Below are 22,524 nucleotides of genomic sequence, written 5' to 3'. Positions count from 1 at the left end.
TGCCATGGCAACGCGACGGGTTTCTTCCTTGTCCCCGTCCTCATGGCGGTGCGTGCGTCTGACGCCACATCCGGCGCCGCGAGTCATTGGCTGGAGCTGGACGGTCCCGCCCCGTCCCCGGGTACGCGGGAGGGGGCCGCCATCTCCTCAGGGCTGGGGGTGCCAGTCCCGCCGCCTCCCCCGGGCTCGGCGGGGCTGCTGGTCCGGCGACCCCCCCTCACCTCCGGAAGGCTCTGAGCGGCGGGGGTGAGGCCTCATGGCGGGGGCGGTGGCGCCGCTGTGTACCCCTGAGGCTCAAGGGAGAGATTCCAGGCCGGGCGGGGGGTGGCTGGTGGCCCCGCTGCTCCCATAGGCCTTGAGGGGAGGGTGGGACGCGGGTCCTGTCCTGCCCCAAAAAACACTCAAGGCTGGATAATGGGTCCTGTTGACCCTGTAATGCTCGAGGTTGGGGGCTGGGTGTGGGGTCGGTGCTCCTGCTGCCCCCATAGAGCTCAACAGGGGGAACAAATTCCGGGAGGGGGGTTAGTGGTCCTGCTGCCCCCTCATGAGGCTAAAGAAGGGGATGCAAACCTGCCACAGGGCTTAATGGTTCCTTGAGGAGGCGTGTGAGGTCTGGGGCACAGGTAAGTGCTGCAGCTCCGCCCCGGGTTCCAGGCCTGTCTGTGCTGCAGGGAGGAGCAGCGTCCTCTCCATCAGGGGGTTCTTGCAGGTCCCAGAGCCTGCGAGGAGATGGCAGAGCACAGGTGATGGCCTGTGGTGTGGTGCAATAGTGCTGGTAGAGACCACAGCTTTGCAAAGGGCTTCTTAAAGAGTCTGTTCCACTCAGTGCTTGTGTTTTGTAGGTAGCAAGAAACAAGAACGGTGGCACCGCGTTTGCTGGTGGGGATGTGCTCACATCACCCTTTGTTCTCCCCTGATCAAAGCCGTGCAGATGGGTTTATTCCGGTAACTTTCTGTTGTGTTGAGGTGAGGAGATACAACACCAATTCCTTGCTATTTCCTTACCTAGCAGTTCTGCCCACAGGAGTAAAGAGTTCAGTCCCACTTTCTGCACTAGAGCCCTACAGCACCTACAACTCTGCTCCTATAGCCAATGTTTTAAGACAGAGGATGTTTGCAGGTTCTGCCCCACAAAAAAATATGATCAGTTTAGAAGGAAATAAAGGAAATAACTTTTTAAAAAAGAAAAAAACCTGCCTGAGCAATGTAGTGCCTGAGCATGTGGTTTGCGTGTCACTAGCGTCAGATTCTGGGCTGGGAAGTTTGCTTAGTGCAAAGTGGACTATAGGCTTGGATTAAGCTATTGCATTTCTGCAGAACCAGTGTAAGAATAAGCAGAGTTTCTAGCTTACTATTGATGAGAGAGAACCATACACATGTAGAAGGAGGACAGATAAGAGTCAAGTGTGTTCAGTAACTTCATATTTAGCGTTACTCTTGTACATACAACAGAAAACACATAAATGAGGGAAGTGCGAGTACTTTGTTATATCATTTACTGTGAGCTGCTAGTAGCAGCAAGTAGTGGTGTGTGCTCTCTGCAAATGATCTTCAGCTGGCTTGGGGTGAAAGGGTGACTGCTGCTCTTCTCTGTTGGCTCTTGGAGGTTTGGACAGACCTTTGACAGGATGTTGGGATTTCTGAAGAAGCCGGTTGTGGTTACTGTGGAGATAAATATGAACCTCGTGGCATTGACTGTGATGGGATTAATAAGCCGTCTGTGGGGGCTTTCATATCCACGGGCTGTCGTGTGAGTAGAATGGTTTATTTTCCACTTGAATGACAAGGACTTTTGGTTTTCTAAACACTTGTGAGTAAGAACGCAGGAGCAGAAGATCAGTGCTTGCCTGATGTCAGTCTCCGTAAATACGATGATATTGTTTCCCTCAGAGACACTCCTGGGGGACAAGGGCAAAGCCCCTGCAGTTCATTGTACTCTGAGCCTTTTGCCAACAGATCCGTGTTTCCTTCCCTGTGTCCCCGTAGCCTGCAGGATCATTCCAGTGAGGTTTGACGCATTTCTGCCTCTTGTGTTTCAGTTTCGATGAAGTTTATTACGGCCAATTCGTTTCGCTCTACATGAAGAGGATCTTCTTTGTGGATGACAGCGGCCCGCCTCTTGGCCACATGCTGCTCGCTTTGGGAGGTAATGTCTCCTGAACTGATGTAAACAGAATTAGAATTTCCCTTATTTAGTATTATTAGGGAGCTGTTGCATGAGTACTGGGGGTGATAGAGCTGTGTATCCATTGCCTCATTGTTGTCCAGTCCTTTAGATAAAGAGAAAGGTGGGATGAGAAGTGCGGGTGACTGGAGATAGTTGGCAACAAGCAGATTTTCAGGCCTGAGATATGCACAACATAAAAGTGTCTGTATGGGAAGGAGAGGTTAAATATATGTGTAACTTTGTCACTGAGAATCTGTGGTTCCCAATTTATATTCTTTGTGCCTCTGCACGTTATCAAGTGTGGCTGCAGGCAAAACAGTACAAAAGAGAACCCTTTTGGGAAAGAGATCTTTCATGTTTGGAAAATGGTTCCAGGACCACTTTAGCACCAGTTCTTATACTTACTTTAGATTTTAAATTATGAATTGCTGCTTCTGTTGTAGGTTATTTAGGAGGATTTGATGGCAACTTCTTATGGAACAGGATTGGAGCTGGTAAGAGCTGATTTTAACTGTCTCATTCTTCTGAGAAAATAAGCAGTGTTTCAGCGCCTGACAGGTTACTTTTGCCTGACTAGTGGAAATAATGCTTTGTCTGAAACCTTCATTTCTCCTCTTAAATAAATCTGCAGATCTCTAACCGAAGTTTAAGGCATTAAGGATTCCACAGCACCGATTTTGTAATTGCTTAAAGCAGTTTGAGAAGTACAAGACAGACAATAAATTACTAAGACTAGGAGTTAGATTCAACAACTTGTTTTAGTTATAAGGAGTTCTGTATTGATCCATCTTTGCAATTAATAGTTTCCAAATTTGTCTGTCACTGTTGTCTCCTGTTTCAGAATATGGGATGAACGTTCCTGTTTGGTCCTTGCGGCTCCTGCCAGCCCTGGCTGGTGCGCTCTGTGTGCCTTTAGCATACCAGATTTTGGTAGAACTGCAGTTCTCCCACTGTGCTGCACTTGGAGCTGCTCTTCTGATTCTCTTAGGTAAGATTATTCCCCTGGGCCCCATTGTTCATACAGGGGGAGAGTGGTCCCTTTTCTCCTTGCAAATTTTCAGGGTGCGTAAATGACTGGAGCAGCATCTCCTCACAGGATTCTCACAACACGTTGGAGCCCATTTTCAGCCCTGGCCCGCATCAGTCTCTGCTGAGCATCTCTGCTCCCCTCGCTCCTCACAGCTCTGCAGCAGGCTGAGGCTTTACACAAGTTCATTTTATTATTAAGCCATAATAACCTCACAGAAAACCACTTTTCTTGCATCCAGGGAAGCGTGTACTCTCTTCCTCGGAAGTTTACAGCATGATTTAGCACATACTGGTTTTTAACAGCAGGGTGACACTACTTACAGTCAGCTCACCAAATTTCTTCATCTCCAAACTGCAACAAACCAGTCCGTGTCCTTAGCACCATGATTTGACGTGGCTCTGGTGTGTATAAGTTAGTTGATTTTATTCTCTGAAGGTCTGCTGGCGGTTGCCTGAAAGGGAAAGAGCCTCTCAACAGCCCTTTCGTAGTCTGATAAGGGAAAGCTAAACCTCTCCTAGCTATCGGCTGCTCTGATTCTGGCTCAGGGAATCCTGCACGAAGCAGCTCCCTTTCTTGATTTGCCATCATGCCGACTGCCTGTTGGGGTCACTGCCTGGACTCTCTTTGCCTCAAGAAGCACCTCTGGATTTCCCAGCAGTGATTTTCTTTGCCTTTGCAGGCAAGCACATCACCTTTATCTGCCTCCTTTATGACTTGCTCACCTCTTTGTCCTTGGAGACAGTTATGGCAACGTACTTTGCTCTGATGGAAAGTTTTTGTCCCTTTAAACCCAACACCTCCCTGTTACAGCTAGTAGGATTGAAAACAAATTGGCTGTTCTTAAAGGGGCAGGTCCTTCTGTTGGATAATGATGTGATTGTTTGAGGTACAACTTGCCTGTAGATAAGTTTACCTAATTTAATGTCTGTCTCTTTTCCCACAGAGAACTCTTTGATCACTCAGTCAAGGTTCATGCTTCTAGAATCAATATTGATTTTTTTTATCCTACTTGCAGTTTTGTCCTACTTGAAGTTCTACAATTTGCAAAGGCACAGGTAAAGCTGGATTGTCTCCCAACCTTTTGGATATTCTTGTGGTGACTTTGTTTTGGTCACAGGCTGTGTGTTTTTTTTATATAAGTCACTTTACTGTTTTGCATCTCACTTCATCTGTAAAATCCAATGCTTTGACCTCTCATATGGCTGCCCCAGAAGTTTTCTCTTCTGAGCAGTGTTAAAGACTGTTTTAGCTGGTAGTAAGGTTGTCTTTTTTATTTTACAATAAAAATAAAATCCCTTGGGATCACTCCTTTGTCATCTGGATTCTTATTGAAAGGTTTCCTTCTGTGCACATAAACACTGATCATAACAGGTCACTTAATGCTCCTTTGTTAGTGTTTACAGGCATTGAATTTAGAGAGCTTTGTCTCTCTTCTTGTGGCTTCACATGTTCTCTGCTCCTTGCAGAGGATAAAGTTATCTTTAGTAAAGCAAAATTATCTTTAAACTGAGCCCAGCAAGTGATTTAATGCATTTCTTTCATCTGTAGTATCAGGAGGCACGTAGTGTTCAGTTTTGCTTTTCAGGATACAGAGAAGTACATTCAACAACACTCTGTAGATCAGGGCTGGGAGTCGGTGGCATGGGAGGTTCAGAATGAGATACCGCTGAGTAGAATAAGAAATAGTGCAGTCCTGCAAGTTTTTTTTCAAGTTAAATTACATGAATTCAGGATCCTAAGAAGGTGCCCAGATCTCACCATAGCATTCTTTCCTTTGTCATTTTCTTTAAGGTCCTTCTCTGGAAGCTGGTGGTTTTGGCTCCTGCTGACTGGAGTAGCTTGTTCTTGTGCGGTTGGGTAAGTGATGACATTTTTTTAGCAAGCTGACTTTCCCGCCTGCTGTCTGAGGTATTGGGGGGGCTTCGGATTTTCAAGACTGATTCTTGGTGCTGTTCTGAGCAGACGCCTCCATGACTTCTTGATGGGTTAGATTGTTTCTATAAGAGGATGTCAATTCAGAGTAGGTGATGCCAGAGAACTTCCTGGGAAGAACAAAATTCATTTCTCAGGGATGGCTTTATGTTATAAATCACAATCTACATTTCACCCCTCCCTCCTGGTTGCCTCAAGCTTCAGGAAGTCTGAATTTAGGGACACTGTGCTTTGTGATTTGCCAGCATGTTATCAAGAAAGTTCCCTGTCACTGCGGTTATTTGATGTAGTTGGCAAACAAATTATATCTTCTGGTGTCAAAGTCTTGAGGCTTATTTATATTGTTGTACCAGACTTGTCATGGATCTAAGTCCTTGGACTTTAACACGTCCTGCTCGAGAGAAAGTTTGAACATTTATGTCTTGTGTTAGGTAATTGCATAGTTTTTAACCATGTTCATTTTTATGCACTTTCTTCTCAGAGTGAAATATATGGGCCTGTTTACCTATATGCTGCTCTTGGCCACCGCAGGACTCCACTTCTGGCACATGATAGGAGACCAGCACTTGTCAAATGTAGGTAGCACAACATGCGGAATACGTTATGTGTAACATTTCAGTACAGGAGCCAGCAGGTCCATAAATAATGATGCTGTCTGTAGATTGGTTTTGAACTAAAATTCCTTCTCTTAGTCTGCAAACTGTGTCATAGAACAGTTTCTCAGCACAGTTGCTGGAGAAGATGGAGTTAAATTTAAGATAAGCATGTGTGTGGCTGGCTTTTCTGCTCTTATCCATGTCTTGCTGATTTGTAGCTCAAAACCTTTACTGTTCCACATACCTCCTGTTGGCTCCAGTCCAAATCCTTCAAAGTTATCCAGCTGTTCATGAAATTAAAGCTAAATGAGGGTGCTCAGGAAAACTTAAAAAAGACAAGCAAACCAAGCCAAGTGCATTGGCATTTTTAATATTTTTAATATCTGGAGCATGAAACCAGAGAGTTCCCTGTGTTCTAGGTTTCCTTGGTGTGCCATTTCCTGGCTAGAGGACTGGCCCTCATCATCATCCCGGTGGCAATGTACCTGTCCTTCTTCTATGTTCACTTGGCTTTGCTGTATCGCTCTGGGCCTCATGACCAGATCATGACAAGTGCTTTTCAAGCCAGCTTAGAGGTAAAGGAAATTGATTTATTAAGGGAGAAGAGGGGGAAATCACTATTAGAAGAGTTGTGGGTGGTCTTGTTCCTTTGATCTTGCGTGTTTGTTTCTTTTATGTCATTTGACTACTCTGCTATGATAGTATTGCTTTAAGATGAAGCAATGATGACTGAAATCCTAATAATGGATTAAAAGCTTTTCCCAGTGAACCAATAACAATATCTTCACTCTTGTGCTGAAGGTTTGTCCCTTCCAACAGGAAACTCCACTGAACCCCTAAGTGATAACACGGTATACTAGAGGATGATAGTATGATTTTCTGTAGAAGAGTGCTTAGTCTGTCTTTTAGAACAGCAGGGCTTTAGGGATATTCCCTGATGGCCTAAGACCTTCAGGCATTGATATATTTACTTTCTGGTGAGTATGGTGCTGCAAGATTTTACTTTTGTAGATTCAACCAAATAAGAAGGCATTGTGCTAATTTATTGTTATGTTTAAAGTGACGGGTGACTCTTGAAAGAATTTAAACAGCCTCTGGGTTGTTTCTTCTTTCCACTTATCCTATCATTTTTTTTCTTAGGGCGGGCTGGCTCGGATCACTCAGGGTCAGCCCTTAGAGGTGGCCTATGGCTCTCAGATTACTCTGCGGAACGTGTTGGGCAAGCCCATGCAGTGTTGGCTCCATTCTCACACAAATACTTATCCCATCAGGTGAGGAGTCTGTCCGGGTCTGTATTATTAGGGTGAAAGTATGTTCTGGTTCTTCACCTCTCAGTTCAGTTCCTGGCAATCTCTTCATTAATCCTTCACAGCACACCGCAGATGTGCAGGTTCTCTGTAGGAATGGAGCAGGTTTATGTTGCTGTAACTCTTGTTGAGCACAGAAATGTCCCGTTACATACCTATGGGGTTTTTTTAACCTTCTGTACAGGTACGAGAATGGCCGAGGCAGTTCCCACCAACAGCAGGTGACCTGCTATCCCTTCAAGGATGTGAACAACTGGTGGATTGTCAAAGATCCCGGAATGTGAGTATGCCAGAGATTTAAATGCCAAGCTGCTGTAAGCATAGCTTCTAGACACTTCCAAAACCTAAACAGGGCAGCACGTAATTTCAGCTGCAGAGCTGGTAAGGGTGACTCTTTGCACAATCCTCCTCAATATGGTAAAAGCATTACTGAGGACTTGGAAATTCTGTCTGAACTGCTCCTGCCAGAACATGGGCTGCGCTGTGCACAAGGGGATCTTCGAACACTCACGAGACCGGTGGCAACTCTTCAGGTGCTTTGCATGAAAGGGAAGTTCTGCTTTTTGAAGCGTGTGAGCCATGGCATTAGAGTGCCTTGATGAGCTTTATCAAACTTGAATGAGTCTCAGAGGAGTGTGGAAATGACTTTTGCAGAATATTTCTTTGTATTTAAAGTGAAGGATGAGCTGTGGAATCTGTCACATCGGAAGGGATTCCAAGTGGGCGCCTGTACCTGAGAGGCCTCGTTTGTGCTGAAGTGTTTTGCCATTGTAGCAGTCAGTGGAGAGCAGGAGTTTCTCTTCTTGTAGTTTTGCCAGTAAAAGCCCTTGTGTGATATCATTTCAGATTGATCAAAAAGTTGCTTTTGTAGGTTTCTTATGTTGCTCTGAGAACTCTGTAGAGTCCTACCAGGACTGTGTGCCATTATAAATTGTATCCACTTTGGGAAAGTTTGTCCCTAGCACAAACCTTTCAAGCAGGGACTCCACTAGAACCACGGAAACCCAGGATCTCTTTAAAATTCTTCAAATTTAAGACTCCTATGAGCCCTTGAGGATGTGAAGTCCCTCTGCAGAACAGTAAAATACAGACAGCAGTTATGTGAACTGCAGCGTTCGCCCTTGCCAAAGCATGCTTTAGCCCTGCCCAGAAGCAAGATGAGAGTTTGCTCTTCGTGATGCAGATAGGCATTGATCTCTTATAATTCTGCCACAAGTGACATGAGTTGCAGGACCAACACATGACAGACCTTACTCATTTCACAGAAGCCACCGAACGGCTGCGTGGTGGGAATAATCTGTACTTGCTCCTGACTGACCTGGATTCAGAGCACTGACCTAATGCCTGGGATGTTGGTATCCTGTTACCAATCCTCTGAGTCATTCTGCCCTTAAATCACCTTTGCCTAGATAAGCTTTGTTTCCGTTCACGTACAATCTACAGATTGCTTTACTTTCTTATTTTGCTGCCTAAATGTCTGTCCCTACCTGCAGCTTCTTGACCTAACAGTTTGGTCATGACAAGGTTGCAATGTCTGTTAAAGAATGTAAGTGCTTCCTCTTGGGTGTTGCTCCACCAGGCAGCAGCTGGTGGTGAGTAACCCACCCCGGCCCGTGCGGCACGGACACATCGTGCAGCTGGTCCATGGCATCACGACTCGGTACCTCAACACGTAAGTCCTTTTCTCATCTCTGCCGAGCCCGCTGGCTTATTTTGCTTTGTTGTCTCTCAGAGTAACTATTCAGTTATTTTGTGTGCCTGTTAACCCAAAACCAACTCCTCTGACTTTGATGGCATCCTCCTGCGCGAAGGATGTGCTCTGTGAGTGGGGAAGATGTGCTGGAGAATCCGGTGTGCTGTGGCTCATTGCCACGGATTCTTGCCTGTTTTGCAAAGGCTGCAGATGAAATTGCCTCCGGACTGGTTCCCGAAGGGAGTCTGCGTGTGCTTGAATATCACTCAGATTAGGAAGGGGGTTGTTCTGAGCTTGAGTTTTTGCTATGTCCCTTCCAAACCTGATTTGTTTATTATTGGAAATCCCAGTGAACAGCGTCTCTGTTTGTTACAGTCAGTGCTTGTTCTTCAGCCTGGCAAAGTATTGGCTTCCTCCGAGCCTGTTCCTGGCAGCTCTTGATAGTGGAAAGTGTTCTCTTTCAGAGTAAACAGTGCAATCTGTATAAATGAGTTACTCTTTGCTTTATTACTGAATCTGGTCTAAGCCAATTCATTACCTTTATGGCTTTGCTTTTTATGTGAATTTGGGAAATGGTGTTGGAGGTTCTTTCTTGTCTTCTAGGCATGATGTTGCTGCCCCTCTCAGCCCCCACTCCCAAGAAGTTTCTTGCTATATTGATTATAACATCTCCATGCCGGCGCAGAACCTCTGGAGAGTGGTGAGTGGTCAGAGGGAAGGGAGTGGCTCATCGTGTTCCAGCGGAAACAGCTGAGAAAACATGACAATCAAAAGACATCTTTCTGTTGTAGGAAATTGTAAATCGGGAGTCTGACACAGACGTGTGGAAGACCATTTTGTCAGAAGTGAGGTTTGTTCACGTGAACACCTCTGCAGTGCTAAAGGCAAGTGGATTTCTGTTTACTTGCCCCTGTATCTTTTGCTCCACGCAGTTCTACTTATCTCTCTGCTCCAAAATGCCTAAACCTCTATAACAAATAACCCAATAAGTAAGTAGAAAGAAATTATAAACTTCCTTAGTGTGATAAAAGAACGGCATGTGTTTCAGGTAGTCATACTCATACTTCATTCCTTTTCAGCAAGCGGAGCTTGCTCAGAAATGAGTGCTGAGTCTGTAATACGTGCAATAGTTACGGATCTCTTCACAGAGTTTGCCAGAATGACTTGATGGCTGTGGCATTTGTTGAGACAGTATTGTGTAGTGACTCCCCACATACTTTCTAGCAGCCCCTTGCTGTCACCCACTGCTCAGGCAGGGCCTAGGAACTTCCATCCCGAAACTCCAGTTGCCAGGACCAGAAGTTCACAGTCGCCTCTCGCTTTCAGCTCAGTGGAGCATCTTTACCCGAGTGGGGATACCGGCAGCTGGAGGTGGTTGGAGAGAAGCTGTCCAAGGGCTACCACCAGAGCATGGTGTGGAACGTAGAAGAGCACAGATACGGGAAAAGTACGTCTCAGCCGTGTTCTGAAAACAGGTTTCTGTGGCTGGGGAATGCTTCATGTTGATGGGAGGGTGGTATCGTGTGTCTGTGTGTTCTGCAGGCTCTAGCTTTCTACTTATTATGTGTTTTTTCTTCCAGGCCAAGAGCAAAAAGAGAGGGAAGTAGAACTCCACTCTCCCACACAGATGGACATAAGTAAAAACCTCAGCTTCATGGCAAAGTTCACAGAATTGCAGGTGAGTGGCTTGTTAATCCTTTATCTTTATTTCTGCTGCAGACCAGGAACCTGAGTGTTTCTGTAGACTCTGAGCCTGAGGATTCATGGTTTATTTGTTGCTGATAGAGTAGTTTGGTGTCCTTATTGAAAAAAAAAGATCTATTTCTGAATGTATTTAGAAAGGCATTTCAGACCTGTGCTATTCAGTAGCAAATACCCAAGTGATTATGAGAAAAAAGAAGGGGGAGAAAGATCAGGTGCGCACGTAGAAGCTGTCTGAAACTGAACTGTAATGTGTTGTATCTGCAGTTGGTAGTGTTGCTACCCCTCACTAACATTGTAGAAATTCACTAAGGAAAGCGCATTATTTAAGAACAAAATAAAACCATTGTATAGATCAGTACCCAGTATGAGATACACAAAATCTTTCTCCAGTCCCAGGTTAAGAACTTAATGTCTTATATCTGGAGCTGTTTAGCTCCTTGTTTCTATTCTGAAAGCCTTTTGTTTGCCTTTTTTCTAGTGGAAAATCCTCACATTAAAAAATGAAGACACAGAACATAAGTACAGCTCCTCCGCTCTCGACTGGATCACGATGGACACAAACATTGCGTACTGGCTGCACCCGACCTCTGGTGTAAGTACGGGAGGTGCAGTAGATGTGAACCTGCTGGAGGAGGCAGATTCAGTTCCCATGTGAGCTCCATGAGTGTGAGCAGGAGCAAGGCCAAGGAGCTACTCCAAACAGACTATTCCTGTATTAATATATTTTCCCTGAGGGGTGGGTTTTTTTTTTGGCATGTGATGCAGCTTTGACAGTAGTTGCTTTTTATTTTGTAAAGGAAAACTGCAGTTTAATCGTTTCCATTATTGATTCCATTTAGAAGATGAATTCATCTCCAATAGCATCTTTTAAATGCTTTACATTACAAGAGAGTCTTGAAGCAGCAAAGTTTATCAGCATGCTTTGTTCTCATAGATGCCAGGCACATGCTGCAGTTTAATTTAACAAATCCGTGTAGGTAATATTTAAATTTATCTAAAAGAGCTGCAGCACGTTCCTGCTTCTGGCTTAGACCATCTTCTCTTCTGCAGGCCCAGATCCACCTCCTTGGGAATGTTGTCACCTGGGCTTCAGCGAACGTTGCTGCTCTGGTCTATGTCTTTCTGTCCCTCTGGTACTTGATACGGCGAAGAAGAAAAATTTACGACATTCCTAAAGGTCTGATTCCTTTGTGTACGTGTGTCGAGATGGGGGGTTGTCACTTGTTCTGCTACGCTTTAATGGCCCCAAAGCCACATTTTGCACCTATATACTCACCTACACTAGGACTTTTTCCTACCCACTAACCCTGAAATATTTTTTAGGGGGACACAAGCATTTAGAGTAGCCCATGAAGAGACTGGTTATGGTCATTGCAATGTGACCATCACCTTATGATGCAATATAGTAGCCAGTATAATATTTATTTGACTCATTTCCCTGTGTGTGAGAAATCTTCAGGCGTCAGATTTGGATTCTACTGAGCCTTTTTGTGATGATTTAAAAGAGGAGGGTAGTGGTTGTGAAGGGAGGGGTTTATTTTAGATGCATTCATTCCAACCAAGGTACCATCTCTCCTGTATGGCCAGATGGGTTTTTGCTGATTTTTCTGGCTGTACATTTTATTGTCCTGCTGTGAAGCTGCTTCACACCTAAAAGTGTGACAAATCCAACTATTTACCTCAGCTGAGTGTGGTGAAGTTAAACTTTGTATTAGCACCAGTTGTAGAGGGTCCAGAAAAAGACCAAACCATGCAAGTAAGTGACCTCTTAGAGCTTTTAGGTTTCCAGAGACAGTGCTTTGAGATGGTGCCTTGTGTCTCCTGCAGATGTGTGGCAGCTCTGGGTATCAGCCGGGGGCATCTGTGGTGGAGGCTGGGCTGTGAATTACCTGCCCTTCTTCCTGATGGAGAAGACGCTTTTCCTGTACCACTACCTGCCTGCCCTCACATTCCAGATTCTCCTGATTCCCATCGTATTGCAGCATCTTGGCGATCATCTCTGCAGGTATTTGGTTTTCACAGATGGGTAACTAGACAGGTGGTGCAGCTCTTTGCTCCAGGGTTATCACAGAGAAAGCAGTGATTTTTCCAGCAGTGGCAACACTTTGGCATTTGCATTTAGAAAAGACAGGCCAGATTTAGGTCTTCCTTTTGCACGAAGTGTTTGGCCAGCCTTGACGTAACGTGACTGCTCTTTCCTTCTCTCATCCCAGATCTCTGCTTCTCAAGAGCATGTTCAGTGCCTTGATCGTAGCCTGGTTCTCTTCAGTTTACTTGGTCTATCGCACATTCAGTCCTGTGACCTATGGGGAGCCCTCGCTGTCTGCTGCTGAACTCAAGGACTTGCGCTGGAAAGACAGCTGGAACATCCTTCTCCAAAAACAGTAACAATTACAATCTTGTTACAGGCAAAAGGAAACGCCTTTTATGCAAAGCCAAGAATTTATTGTTAGTATAAATGCAATCTTAACAGTCCGATCAAATAAGAGTAGTCCAGATCTGCTACAGAAAAATAAAAGAATACTGTTACAAAAAAAGGTCTCAACAGTAATATAGCTGTTACGAGCACAACTCCCAGTCTCCACCCTTGTTACGTTCACCCTTCCGCTGCACCTCAGGCTCTAAGGCTGCTGCCTTCAGTCAACAGCATCCTGGGTCCTTTGCTGGGAAGAGGACACTGAACAGGCTGCTTCTTCCTCTTCCCTGGGCATCTCATGTTGGTGGTTTCTTCCTCTTGCATTATGTTGCACTTGGGGCTATTTTAAATGTTCCCTAGCACCTTGGTCTGCAATTCTATGTTACAACAAGTTACTATAAATAGATAGTCTCCAACATATTAGATACTTTTCCATTTTCTTCGTTACGCTTAAAAACTGGGTTTTCCCAGCTCCAAAGTTTACACGTCCTTAATTATCAGTAATCAGCCCTGCAGTCTTCAGCATCATCCCATGACTGTATTCCTCAGCAATGCGTTATTTGCCCCCACTTGCAATCTCTGCTATCATCCCTCTTTCATTACATTACAGCATTAAGCTAAGTTTATAAATAGTTCATTCTGCTTAGAATAATGACTTGGTACTGTTATCTATTTATAATCATTTGGCATAACCATAATTTTAATGAAGCTAAGCAAAAATAAAACAAATAGACATTAAAAAAATTGCTGTTACAGCTAAACAAGCTAAAACAAAGCTTCAGGCAGGCCAAGAACTCAGCCCAAGCCAGCAGAATCCTTTGGCCTTGTGTTCACACAAAGCCAGCGGCCTGTTACTAGCAGGCTCACCAGGTTACACCTTAGATCTCATAGGAAGAGGGACTCTGAGCAAGGCAGAACTGATGGTGCTGCCAAGGAAACCTGTTCTAACCTGTACACAGGGGTTCGGGGTAAAAACACTGTCGGGAGCTCAGCCCATGCCTGGCTGGCACCAGCAGAGGAATTCACAGGGCAGGAGAAGGTGCAAGTTGGTAATGGCTCTGTACAGGTATTTAACAAGGTTATCGTACCTATGCCACATTTGATTTCTTTTTTCCACGTGGCTGCAGCAGCGGGATCTTGCAATACAGCTCAACGCTGACCAAGAACAGCAGTCCCAAACAGAGCAGGGGGTTTTTAACCTTAGAGTTCTTCACAGCTCTAACAAATGCTATTCAGGGCTGCTTTGAGCTCCCCACCCTCCCCGAGGACAGTATGATCAACCACCACAGTCATTCAAAGCAGGTTTTAGTGACTATTTTGCCTCCGCTTTATCAGCCCCGAGAGCAAATGCTTCGTGCAGTAGCTCACACTCTAAGCCTGTCACCCTGAGCCAAACAGCACCAGCAGCAGTTTGGCGATGAGCTGCTTTCTCCTCGGCATTCCAGACACGTACCACAGAACTGTGAAGACCGCGAACACACAACGACCCTTTACCAACCTCCAGTGTCGCAAAGACTAAAGGGATGAAAGTGCAGACTGCATTTCCTTAAGATATTTTTTTTTCTCCTCTAAAGCTTCAGCCATTACAGAACTAAACAATTTGGAGTTAAATGGAGAAAGAGCTGTTGAGTGTAACAGCATCTCCAGAAGGACTCCCTCCCATACCTTTGTGCTGGTGTAGTGCAAGCAGCACAAATACCTTTTCTATAAAATGGTGATTTCCACTCACTGTTTGTGCATTTCCTTATTAGCCAAATAACACACCCACAACCAACACAGCCAGACCCTGTAGCAAATAAGAAAAAGTTCCTTTTCATAATATTTTCCCCCACCCTCACTCTCAAAATTACACCATAAATCCAGACTCAATATCACAAGGACATTTTTCAAAGGCCCAACTGCTACTTCAGTTCAGATTTCTTCTTTTTCCTCCCCAAAAACTTCATGTTGCTGCAGTGTCACTTATCTGGGGTAAACTACACAAACTGGGATGTCACTGTTTATACTTCCAGCCTCTTGTCTGCTCTTTTTTTTCTTAGAAGAACAGACATTCTGGAATTTAAACTGCCTGAATGCAAGGCAAGCGCTTTGACCCTGTTAGAGGGTTGAAGCGTGTCCAGAGAACCGTTTGTGCCATCAGCAGGGGGATCTTGCCGTTTACAGCTTTCCCCCTTGCTGCTCTTCCCACCCAGCTCTGGACGTGGACGGATTCCGCCCAGCAGAATCTGCAACCAGCAGGACAGAAATGCCCTAAAACACGCTAATACTGACAAGGTCAGGTTTCCATTTCCATGAGCAACTCAATCCAGTTGGAGCTCACACATGCAATAACAGGAGAAGGAGACTACTTGGGTAACAAAAATAATCACACAGTGTACCAAAGTTCGGGAGCCTACAACGGAATGAATTAGGAACCAGAATCACACAATTTCTTGGGCCTGTCCCCAGAATGAACTGCAAGTTCCCTTTTGTCCCATACAGCCGCTGTTTCATCTCAGCAATTCCTCTACAGGTCAATCCTGCCCCACATGCTACTACTGGCTAAAAAGACTGGCTGGTGGGAGAGCAACAGCAGAACTCAAGGTACCAACAAAGTGAAGAGCAAGGACTGCACCAGCTTGTTAACAGGAACATGGTGTGAGCTAGTCTTAGATACAGAAACTGTTTTTTCTTTTGAAAAAACAGGCAGATAATTTTCCTGCTAAGGAAGATGATCATCAGGGAAATGGGGTATCTTGCTAATCATCTGGTAGCACTTAATTTTCAGGGGAGACCTCAGCATTAGACCTCATTTTGAAAATTAAAAATAAATCAAGTTTATCAAGTAACATAATAGCTACTTCCTCTCCACCCTGCGAGGAGTTTCTCACCAGTATCCGCTGCTGGGATGATACAAAGGGCACTTCACCAACCATTCCGTTGAAGTCCTTTCCCAAAGTTGTCTTCAGTGTTGGTCTGGAGCAGAGGCAAATCCTCCCGACACCGCTGGGTTAGTGGGGACGGCTGCTGGACTCCAGGTGGGAGCGTTTGCCGGTGGCGAGCACGCTGCTGCTCTCCGTCTGCTCGGGGAACGGGCGCTTGTAGGTCCGACCGTGTCCATTCATCGCCCCTCGCTGCCACTTGCAGATGTCTCCGTTCAGGATGTCTTGAATGTGCTGCACTATGAGGTTTATGGCAACTGCAGAGAGGAACGGGAGATACAGAACACATACAGGCTTTCTTGGCTGAGTGTCTAGAAGATATGGAGCATCCAGCCCTGTTCAAGTTTTGACAACAAGCCCTTAAACGAAGCTCTACCTACGCTCAAACCTCAACAGAAACCAGCCACTGCACCACCAGGTTTCCCACTAGTGTCCTGCTCTGCATCGCCAGTCGCATCACATTTTTGCAGCCCCCACAGCTGGAGCAGCTGGTCAGGCTCTGCACAGCTCCCTCCCCTGCCCCCTCCAGCAGAACCTCTTCCTCAGACGCGCACACAGGCAGCGGCGTGCCACCCGCCCCCCCCAACCCCAAGAGAAATCAGACGGAGAGCCCAGCTCCCTCTTACCCATGTTGTCAACTCCTCGGGGAATGATCACGTCTGCGTACTTTTTTGTCTGCAAAACAGGAACGGTGGTGGAGACCGTTAATGGGAAAGGTTGGCTTGGCTCTAAGAAGAAGCCACCAAACACCAGAAAGCTGGGGGCAAAGATGGAGGGGTTTCCGTGCTCTGGGACTGCAAATCAAAACACTGTCATGGTAACACCTCAATTAATTGAGTAGTTGCACTGGATTTGGGGTCAGGGCTTGTTCTTACTGCCCCTTTGCATAGAATGACCGGGCAGAACAGCAGGTCCAGCGTGGAGCACTTTGGCACTCTGAAGAGCACGCTGCCTTCAACAGGTCACCCGCTCCGAGGCTGAGCTCTGTTTGCAAAGAGCTGCTTCTAATCAGCATTTCACAAGCCACTGCTAAATCCCTGCTGAGAGCCGAGGTACCCAGCGTGCATGTGAAATTCCTCCCTGCCTCTGATGACATTTCATTGATTTTTTACCACCAGAGAGCCCTTGGCGTTTTTTTTTTCCCCTCCCTTCTTATAAAAAGGCTGGGAAATTCAGCATTTCTAATGAGTACTTTTACAATCCCAGAATTGCTTTGATCTAGAGCGAGAGGCGCCTGAGCTAGCCTTTTCCATCTTATTTAATCCACATACAGGATTTTGTTCTCAAAGGGTTTTTACAAATTAATTGATTACGTGAGCACCTAAATTGGCCCCACATTATACGGCATAGCAAGCAGACGCTGTAATGGTCTGCCCCAGGTTTTCACCTGCATTCCCTGTGGAAAGAGGGTCTGTGGGAAACCATGCTCTTCTTTCTTCCTTCTTAAGAATAAATGCAGAGTGTTTCAGTCAAAGGGACCCGTGCTAAATTAGCCACGCAGTGAGAAAACGTGCGCAGCCTCTAGGGATTTCCATGGCGCTTCACAAGCGGGAAGAACCAACCACTTAAGTCCCTTAAATAAGTAGCTTGTAATGGTTAAAGAGATGAGGCAGAGTGTGGGATTTGTGAAATACAAATATGAAAAGCCACCACTGCTGTATGTACAGTGCAGCTGATGCCCAGGCAGCCCTGCTCCGTCACCCCCCCGCCCCAAACACAGACATGCAAATCAAACTAGTGAAATGTTTAGTACCGGTAAGCAGAACTCCTCAAAGGCAGGTTTGACGAACGTGGTGTACTGGGTGAGGATCTGCTCAAGGTCCCTCCCGCGTTTCATATCTCGCAGAACTGGCACGGGGAGATAAACCCCATGAGTCTTACCGCATGGCGGATAAGGAGCATGAACAGGCCGACGCTGCGGGGAGGGCAGAGCCTTACCTCTGCGGGACAGCCGGACGTCGGAATCCGTGTCGACAAAGAGCCGCAGGTGGAACATGTCCCGGATGTCTTGATTGTAGAAAACCAGGATCCCCTCAAAGAGGACAACGTCTGCGGGATAGACCACGGTTGTCTCCGCCAGCCTGCCAGGAGAAAACACCCAGAGCGCGTTGGTAAGGGGGTCAAGTGACACGTCCCAAGCACAGCTGGGGACATCCACACACACCCCGAGACTCCACACAAATCCAAAACCGACCTAGAATGGGTCACGAAGTCGTACGTTGGTACCTCAACTGTCTTCCCCTCAACAATGTTTTTCAGGGTTGTATGCATCAAATCATTATCAAAAGCATCTGCAAAAGGAAGGTTGAAAGAGGAAGATGTTCAGATGCTGCTATATCAAATGTTCTGCTCACATTTTCTAGACCAAACAGAAAAATCTTCTGTCCAGTATTACACCAGGAAAAAAAGGAACTTATGGCTTATTCTTTCCTACCAGCAGCAATCCAACGCTCCCCATCCAAACTGTAATTGCAACACTTGGTTCCAGAGATAAGGAGGAGAGAATTTGCTGCTTATAAACAACAACACAATGAAATTAAGAACCCAAATGTGAAGCTGGTAATTGTACAATTTTACCAAACCACTTGGTAATTGTATAATTTTATGCAACTCTCAATCTGTTAACTGAGAGTAATTTAGAAAACCTCAGACACCTTTAATGCTTTTTAAGAGTGTTACCCTCACTGGTGAACCCGGAGCAGGCACCAGACCTCAGCCAAGGGCAGATCCTTGTCCTGTTTGCAAACCACAGCACTGCCCTGAGCAAGAAACATCAGGAGAAGATTTGGGGAGTGATGCAGTTTACTGGAGAGGTGAGGATGAGGAGGCAGCACCGTGTGAGGCAGGATGCTCTCCACCTCCCCAGCATTGCTCCACAGATGTACCGTTACCACCCACAGCATCACAGCTTTCACAGAATCCCAGAATATCAGGGGTTGAAGGGACCTGGAAAGCTCATCCAGTGCAATCCCCCCATGGAGCAGGAACACCCAGATGAGGTTACACAGGAAGGTGTCCAGGCGGGTTGGAATGTCTGCAGAGAAGGAGACTCCACAACCTCCCTGGGCAGCCTGGGCCAGGCTCTGCACCCTCACTGAGAAGAAGTTTCTTCTCAGATTTAAGTGGAACCTCTTGTGTTCCAGTTTGATCCCATTGCCCCTTGTCCTGTCATTGGTTGTCACCGAGAAGAGCCTGGCTCCATCCTCATGACACTCACCCTTTCTATATCTGTAAACATTAATGAGTCCCCCCTCAGTCTCCTCTTGTCCAGCTCCAGAGCCCCAGCTCCCTCAGCCTTTCCTCACACGGGAGAAGCTCCACTCCCTTCAGCATCTTCGTTGCACTGACAGCAGCGTCAGGACAAACAGACGTTTTGGTGGGGGAAAGAGCGTTTCTGTTACCCAACACTCCTCCTTTTCCACAAGCCCCTGCGGGACCCCCCGCCGCTCCCCAGCCCCCCGCTGCACCTCTCGGGCCGGGCCGAGGGCTCCGGGCCGGGGTTCCCGCGGCCGCCTCACCCGGGTGGTCGAAGTTGTACTGTCCCTTGAGCGCCTTGGCCTGCTGCTCGGCGCTCAGCACCCGGTAGAAGCTGTCCTGGCTCAGGATCTGCACCTTGCGCTGCCGCCGCTCCACCGCGTTCTGCCCCAGCAGCTCCATGATCTTCTCGCACACTGTGGACTGAGCGGGGAGGGCTCAGCGCGGGCCGGGGATTTCCCCCCGCGGCACCGAGCGGGGCCTTTCCCGGTGCCCGCCCGGCCGCGGGCTGCTCCCCGCGGGCTGCCCGGCACCCCCGGTCTCACCTTGCCGCTGGCGGTGCCGCCGCTGACGCCGATGAGAAAAGGCTTCGGGTGCGGCCGCTCGGGCTCCGCGCCGCCGGCGGACGCCATGGCGGGCTGGCAGCGCCGCGGGGCGCGACGGGAGATGGAGTCCGCGAATCACGTGGCGGGCGGGGGCGGGGCCTCGGGCGGGGGCGGGGTCTGAGCCCCGGGGACACAGAACGAGCGGGTGGATTTGGGGGAAAAGACCCTCAAAGTCATCGAGTCCAACCGTTCACGGAACCCCAGAACGTCAGGGGTTGAAGGGACCTGGAAAGCTCATCCAGTGCAATCCCCCCATGGAGCAGGAACACCCAGATGAGGTTACACAGGAAGGTGTCCAGGCGGGTTTGAATGTCTGCACAGGAGACTCCACAACCCCCTGGGCAGCCTGGGCCAGGCTCTGCACCCTCACTGGGAAGAAGTTTCTTCTCAAATTTACGTGGAACCTTTTGTGTTCCAGCTTGAACCCATTACCCCTTGTCCTGTCACTGGTTGTCACCGAGAAGAGCCTGGCTCCATCCTCCTGACACTCACCCTTTAGATATCTGTAAACATTAATGAGGTCACCCCTCAGTCTCCTCTTGTCCAGCTCCAGAGCCCCAGCTCCCTCAGCCTTTCCTCACACGGGAGATGCTCCACTCCCTTCAGCATCTTGGTGGCTGCGCTGGACTCTCTCCAGCAGTTCCCTGTCCTGCTGGAACTGAGGGGCCACAACTGGACACAATATTCCAGGTGTGGTCTCCCCGGGGCAGAGTAGAGGGGCAGGAGAACCTCTCTGACCTACTGACCACCCCTGGCACTGCCCCATGTCCTGAGAACCTCATGTCCGTCTGTCCAGCCCTCCAGGGACGGTGACTCCAGCACTGCCCTGGGCAGCCCATTCCAATGCCCAACAGCCCTTTACGTGAATAAATTGCTCCCAAGATCCAACACAAACATACACATTTATACCTTATCCAGGCACATGAGCGCTCACGCAGTCGTGTATGTGAATGTGTGTCACAGAATCATTGTGGTTGGAAAAGACCTTTAAGATCATCAAGTCCAGCCATTAACCCAACGGTGCCAAGTCCAGCTCTAAACATGTTCCCGAGAACTTAATCTGTGCATCTTGTGCACGCGCAGGGCTGTGTGCATATGCAGATGTGTGGGTGTGATGAAACATATGAATGCACAACGTATAAGAACAAAAAAAGCAGATATGTAAAAGATACAGCCATACCGTGCACACACACAATGTGTATGGGAGTATATATATATATATATATATATGTGTGTGCATACATCTACATGCACATTAAATACTAATAGATGTAGCTAAGGATGTACATTTTAACACACATTTTGTATATAAATAGATATGGCCAAAATATATAAGCAGCACTTTCTATGTACAAACATAACGTTTTAAAATAAAGACAAATCATACTCTTACCTATAAAAAAAGGGGTTTAACTGTATGTAGCTGCACACCCAAGCCGTGTCCCGTTTCTGTACCAGCACACATACCCACATACCCACATACCAGGCTGTGCTCAGCATCCCCCCGTTTGCACCCCCGGGTCCCGCCGGGGTGGCCCCCCCGTCCCGGTTTTGGCAGAGCCGGGCGCGGCCCCGCCCGCGGTTCACTGGGCAAACAGCCGGTGGATCATTAACCCACCGGCCCCGCCGCGCAACCGCCTGCCAGGCCCAGACCCGAGTGTCCGCACCCGGGACCCGCGGGCACCGCCGTGAGTGGGGACGGGGGTGGGGACACGGAGGCGGTGGGGGGTTGGGGTCCCTCAGGCACTCGCCCACCCCAGAACTGACCCGAGTTACGGGGGGACTTCTGGGGCCGGTGGGCCGGGGCTCTGCCTGTTCTGTTGAGGGGTGGGGGACAGCGGGGCATCCCACGGCCTCCCTGTCCCCACAGGTGTTCCTGCGGGATGGAGGGTGATACGTCTGCCAGGCCCTGGGACCGAGGAGCAGAGCAGGGGGCGGCCGGGGGGCTGCCCAGCTCCAGCCCCCACTGGGACCCCCCCACGGGCTGTGGGGACAGGCCCATGGTGGCGGTTGCCAACACGGCCTTTGAGGGGGACCCGCCGCCCTACTCGCCCCCGGACCCCAAGAGCGTTCACCTCCTCTACCTGCCACTCCCGGCCGGATTCTCCCAGCAAACACCCATTGTCTACCAGCCAGGACCAGGACCAGGACCCTTCCCACCCCAGGGCATCCTGCCGGCCCCCCTGCCCTACCCCACCGTACGTATCCCCCACCCTGACAGGTTTCTGCCCCGTTCTACAGCGGGATCACCCCTTATCCCCCCCCCAGGCTCATGGGGTCCCAGCGGTGCCTCAAGCAATGCTCGAGCACAACAGCCTGGGGAGGGGGGATGAGGGGGGGCGGTGCAGCTCTAACCCCCCCGTGCCGCAGTACAATGGGCAGCCGAGCACGAGCCCATCGCCCGCCGACCACAGGCAGTGCCCGCCCAAGGACTACATGGTGGAGTCGGTGCTGGTGACCATCTTCTGCTGCCTGCTCACCGGGGTCCTCGCCCTGGTCTACTCCCACAAGGTAAGGACAGCACAGTCCTGATTTACACCAAACCCGCCTGGCACCTCAAATCCCCCGTCCCGGCACTGCGGGTCTCTTCTAACCTCTCCCCTTCTCCCCCCGCGCCAGACACGGGCTGCGATTGGCCGCGGGGACATGGCCCAGGCAAACGTGGCATCTAGAAAGACCCAGTCGCTGGTCCTCTTCAGCCTGCTCTTCGGTTTGTTTGCCTCCATCAGCTGGGTCATCTACGTCCTGGTGGCCCTGTACCTGTGACGGGGCCCCGAGCCCCAGGGACACGGTGGGTGCTGGGGGCTCCTTGCAGCTCCCCATGGCCTGGGTGGAGCGGCCACAGCCCCCACGTGGCATCACCATGGGTGACCACAAAGGATTATCGGACCAAGGCGC

General features: G+C 48.3%; 3 protein-coding genes across 8 annotated transcripts; 2 read left to right on the top strand and 1 right to left on the bottom strand.

Annotated features, from left to right (window-relative positions):
- Positions 1–73: 73 nt before the first annotated feature.
- POMT1 (protein O-mannosyltransferase 1) lies at positions 74–12,966 on the top strand. Of its 6 annotated transcripts, none has more exons than XM_065035795.1 (21): positions 74–121; positions 843–966; positions 1,607–1,750; positions 2,040–2,146; positions 2,611–2,661; positions 3,009–3,155; positions 4,141–4,252; positions 4,989–5,054; positions 5,611–5,704; positions 6,145–6,300; positions 6,866–6,996; positions 7,217–7,312; positions 8,612–8,704; positions 9,329–9,425; positions 9,517–9,609; positions 10,052–10,172; positions 10,306–10,403; positions 10,908–11,021; positions 11,480–11,606; positions 12,257–12,434; positions 12,643–12,966. In XM_065035795.1, exons 3-21 carry the CDS (start codon positions 1,629–1,631, stop codon positions 12,815–12,817), a joined length of 2,178 nt encoding a protein of 725 aa, XP_064891867.1. In that variant the 5' UTR covers positions 74–121; positions 843–966; positions 1,607–1,628; the 3' UTR covers positions 12,818–12,966. The 6 variants fall into 6 exon arrangements, with proteins under 6 accessions (XP_064891867.1, XP_064891866.1, XP_064891868.1 ...); XM_065035794.1 differs by having other exon boundaries at positions 81–246; XM_065035796.1 differs by having other exon boundaries at positions 96–246; positions 4,213–4,252.
- On the bottom strand, positions 12,853–19,703 carry UCK1 (uridine-cytidine kinase 1). The gene is made up of 7 exons (XM_065035800.1): positions 19,567–19,703; positions 19,285–19,444; positions 17,961–18,057; positions 17,705–17,847; positions 17,520–17,614; positions 16,393–16,441; positions 12,853–16,023 (listed from the first exon to the last, which is right to left on the bottom strand). The coding sequence occupies exons 1-7, from the start codon at positions 19,651–19,653 to the stop codon at positions 15,836–15,838; spliced, it is 819 nt and encodes a 272-aa protein (XP_064891872.1). The 5' UTR covers positions 19,654–19,703; the 3' UTR covers positions 12,853–15,835.
- A 1,530-nt stretch (positions 19,704–21,233) lies between these two features.
- On the top strand, positions 21,234–22,524 carry PRRT1B (proline rich transmembrane protein 1B). The gene is made up of 4 exons (XM_065035780.1): positions 21,234–21,314; positions 21,497–21,824; positions 21,997–22,137; positions 22,246–22,524. The coding sequence occupies exons 2-4, from the start codon at positions 21,510–21,512 to the stop codon at positions 22,390–22,392; spliced, it is 603 nt and encodes a 200-aa protein (XP_064891852.1). The 5' UTR covers positions 21,234–21,314; positions 21,497–21,509; the 3' UTR covers positions 22,393–22,524.

Source organism: Columba livia, chromosome 19 (genome assembly GCF_036013475.1).
Source record: "Columba livia isolate bColLiv1 breed racing homer chromosome 19, bColLiv1.pat.W.v2, whole genome shotgun sequence".
Lineage (NCBI taxonomy): Eukaryota > Metazoa > Chordata > Aves > Columbiformes > Columbidae > Columba > Columba livia.
Note: the sequence above shows the minus strand (reverse complement) of the source record. Positions and strands in the feature narration are given on the sequence as shown.

Excerpts from the sequence above, each read along its gene's own strand:
- PRRT1B (XM_065035780.1), top strand. The coding sequence starts at position 21,510 with ATGGAGGGTGATACGTCTGCCAGGCCCTGGGACCGAGGAGCAGAGCAG. Across the intron at positions 21,825-21,996 it reads CCCCCCTGCCCTACCCCACC|TACAATGGGCAGCCGAGCAC; the intron begins GTACGTATCCCC and ends CCCGTGCCGCAG. Across the intron at positions 22,138-22,245 it reads CCCTGGTCTACTCCCACAAG|ACACGGGCTGCGATTGGCCG; the intron begins GTAAGGACAGCA and ends CCCCCGCGCCAG.
- POMT1 (XM_065035795.1), top strand. The coding sequence starts at position 1,629 with ATGTTGGGATTTCTGAAGAAGCCGGTTGTGGTTACTGTGGAGATAAAT. Across the intron at positions 6,301-6,865 it reads CTTTTCAAGCCAGCTTAGAG|GGCGGGCTGGCTCGGATCAC; the intron begins GTAAAGGAAATT and ends TTTTTTTCTTAG. Across the intron at positions 8,705-9,328 it reads ACGACTCGGTACCTCAACAC|GCATGATGTTGCTGCCCCTC; the intron begins GTAAGTCCTTTT and ends CTTGTCTTCTAG.
- UCK1 (XM_065035800.1), bottom strand. The coding sequence starts at position 19,653 with ATGGCGTCCGCCGGCGGCGCGGAGCCCGAGCGGCCGCACCCGAAGCCT. Across the intron at positions 19,445-19,566 it reads GCGGCACCGCCAGCGGCAAG|TCCACAGTGTGCGAGAAGAT; the intron begins GTGAGACCGGGG and ends CTCCCCGCTCAG. Across the intron at positions 17,615-17,704 it reads CGTCCGGCTGTCCCGCAGAG|TTCTGCGAGATATGAAACGC; the intron begins GTAAGGCTCTGC and ends TCCCCGTGCCAG.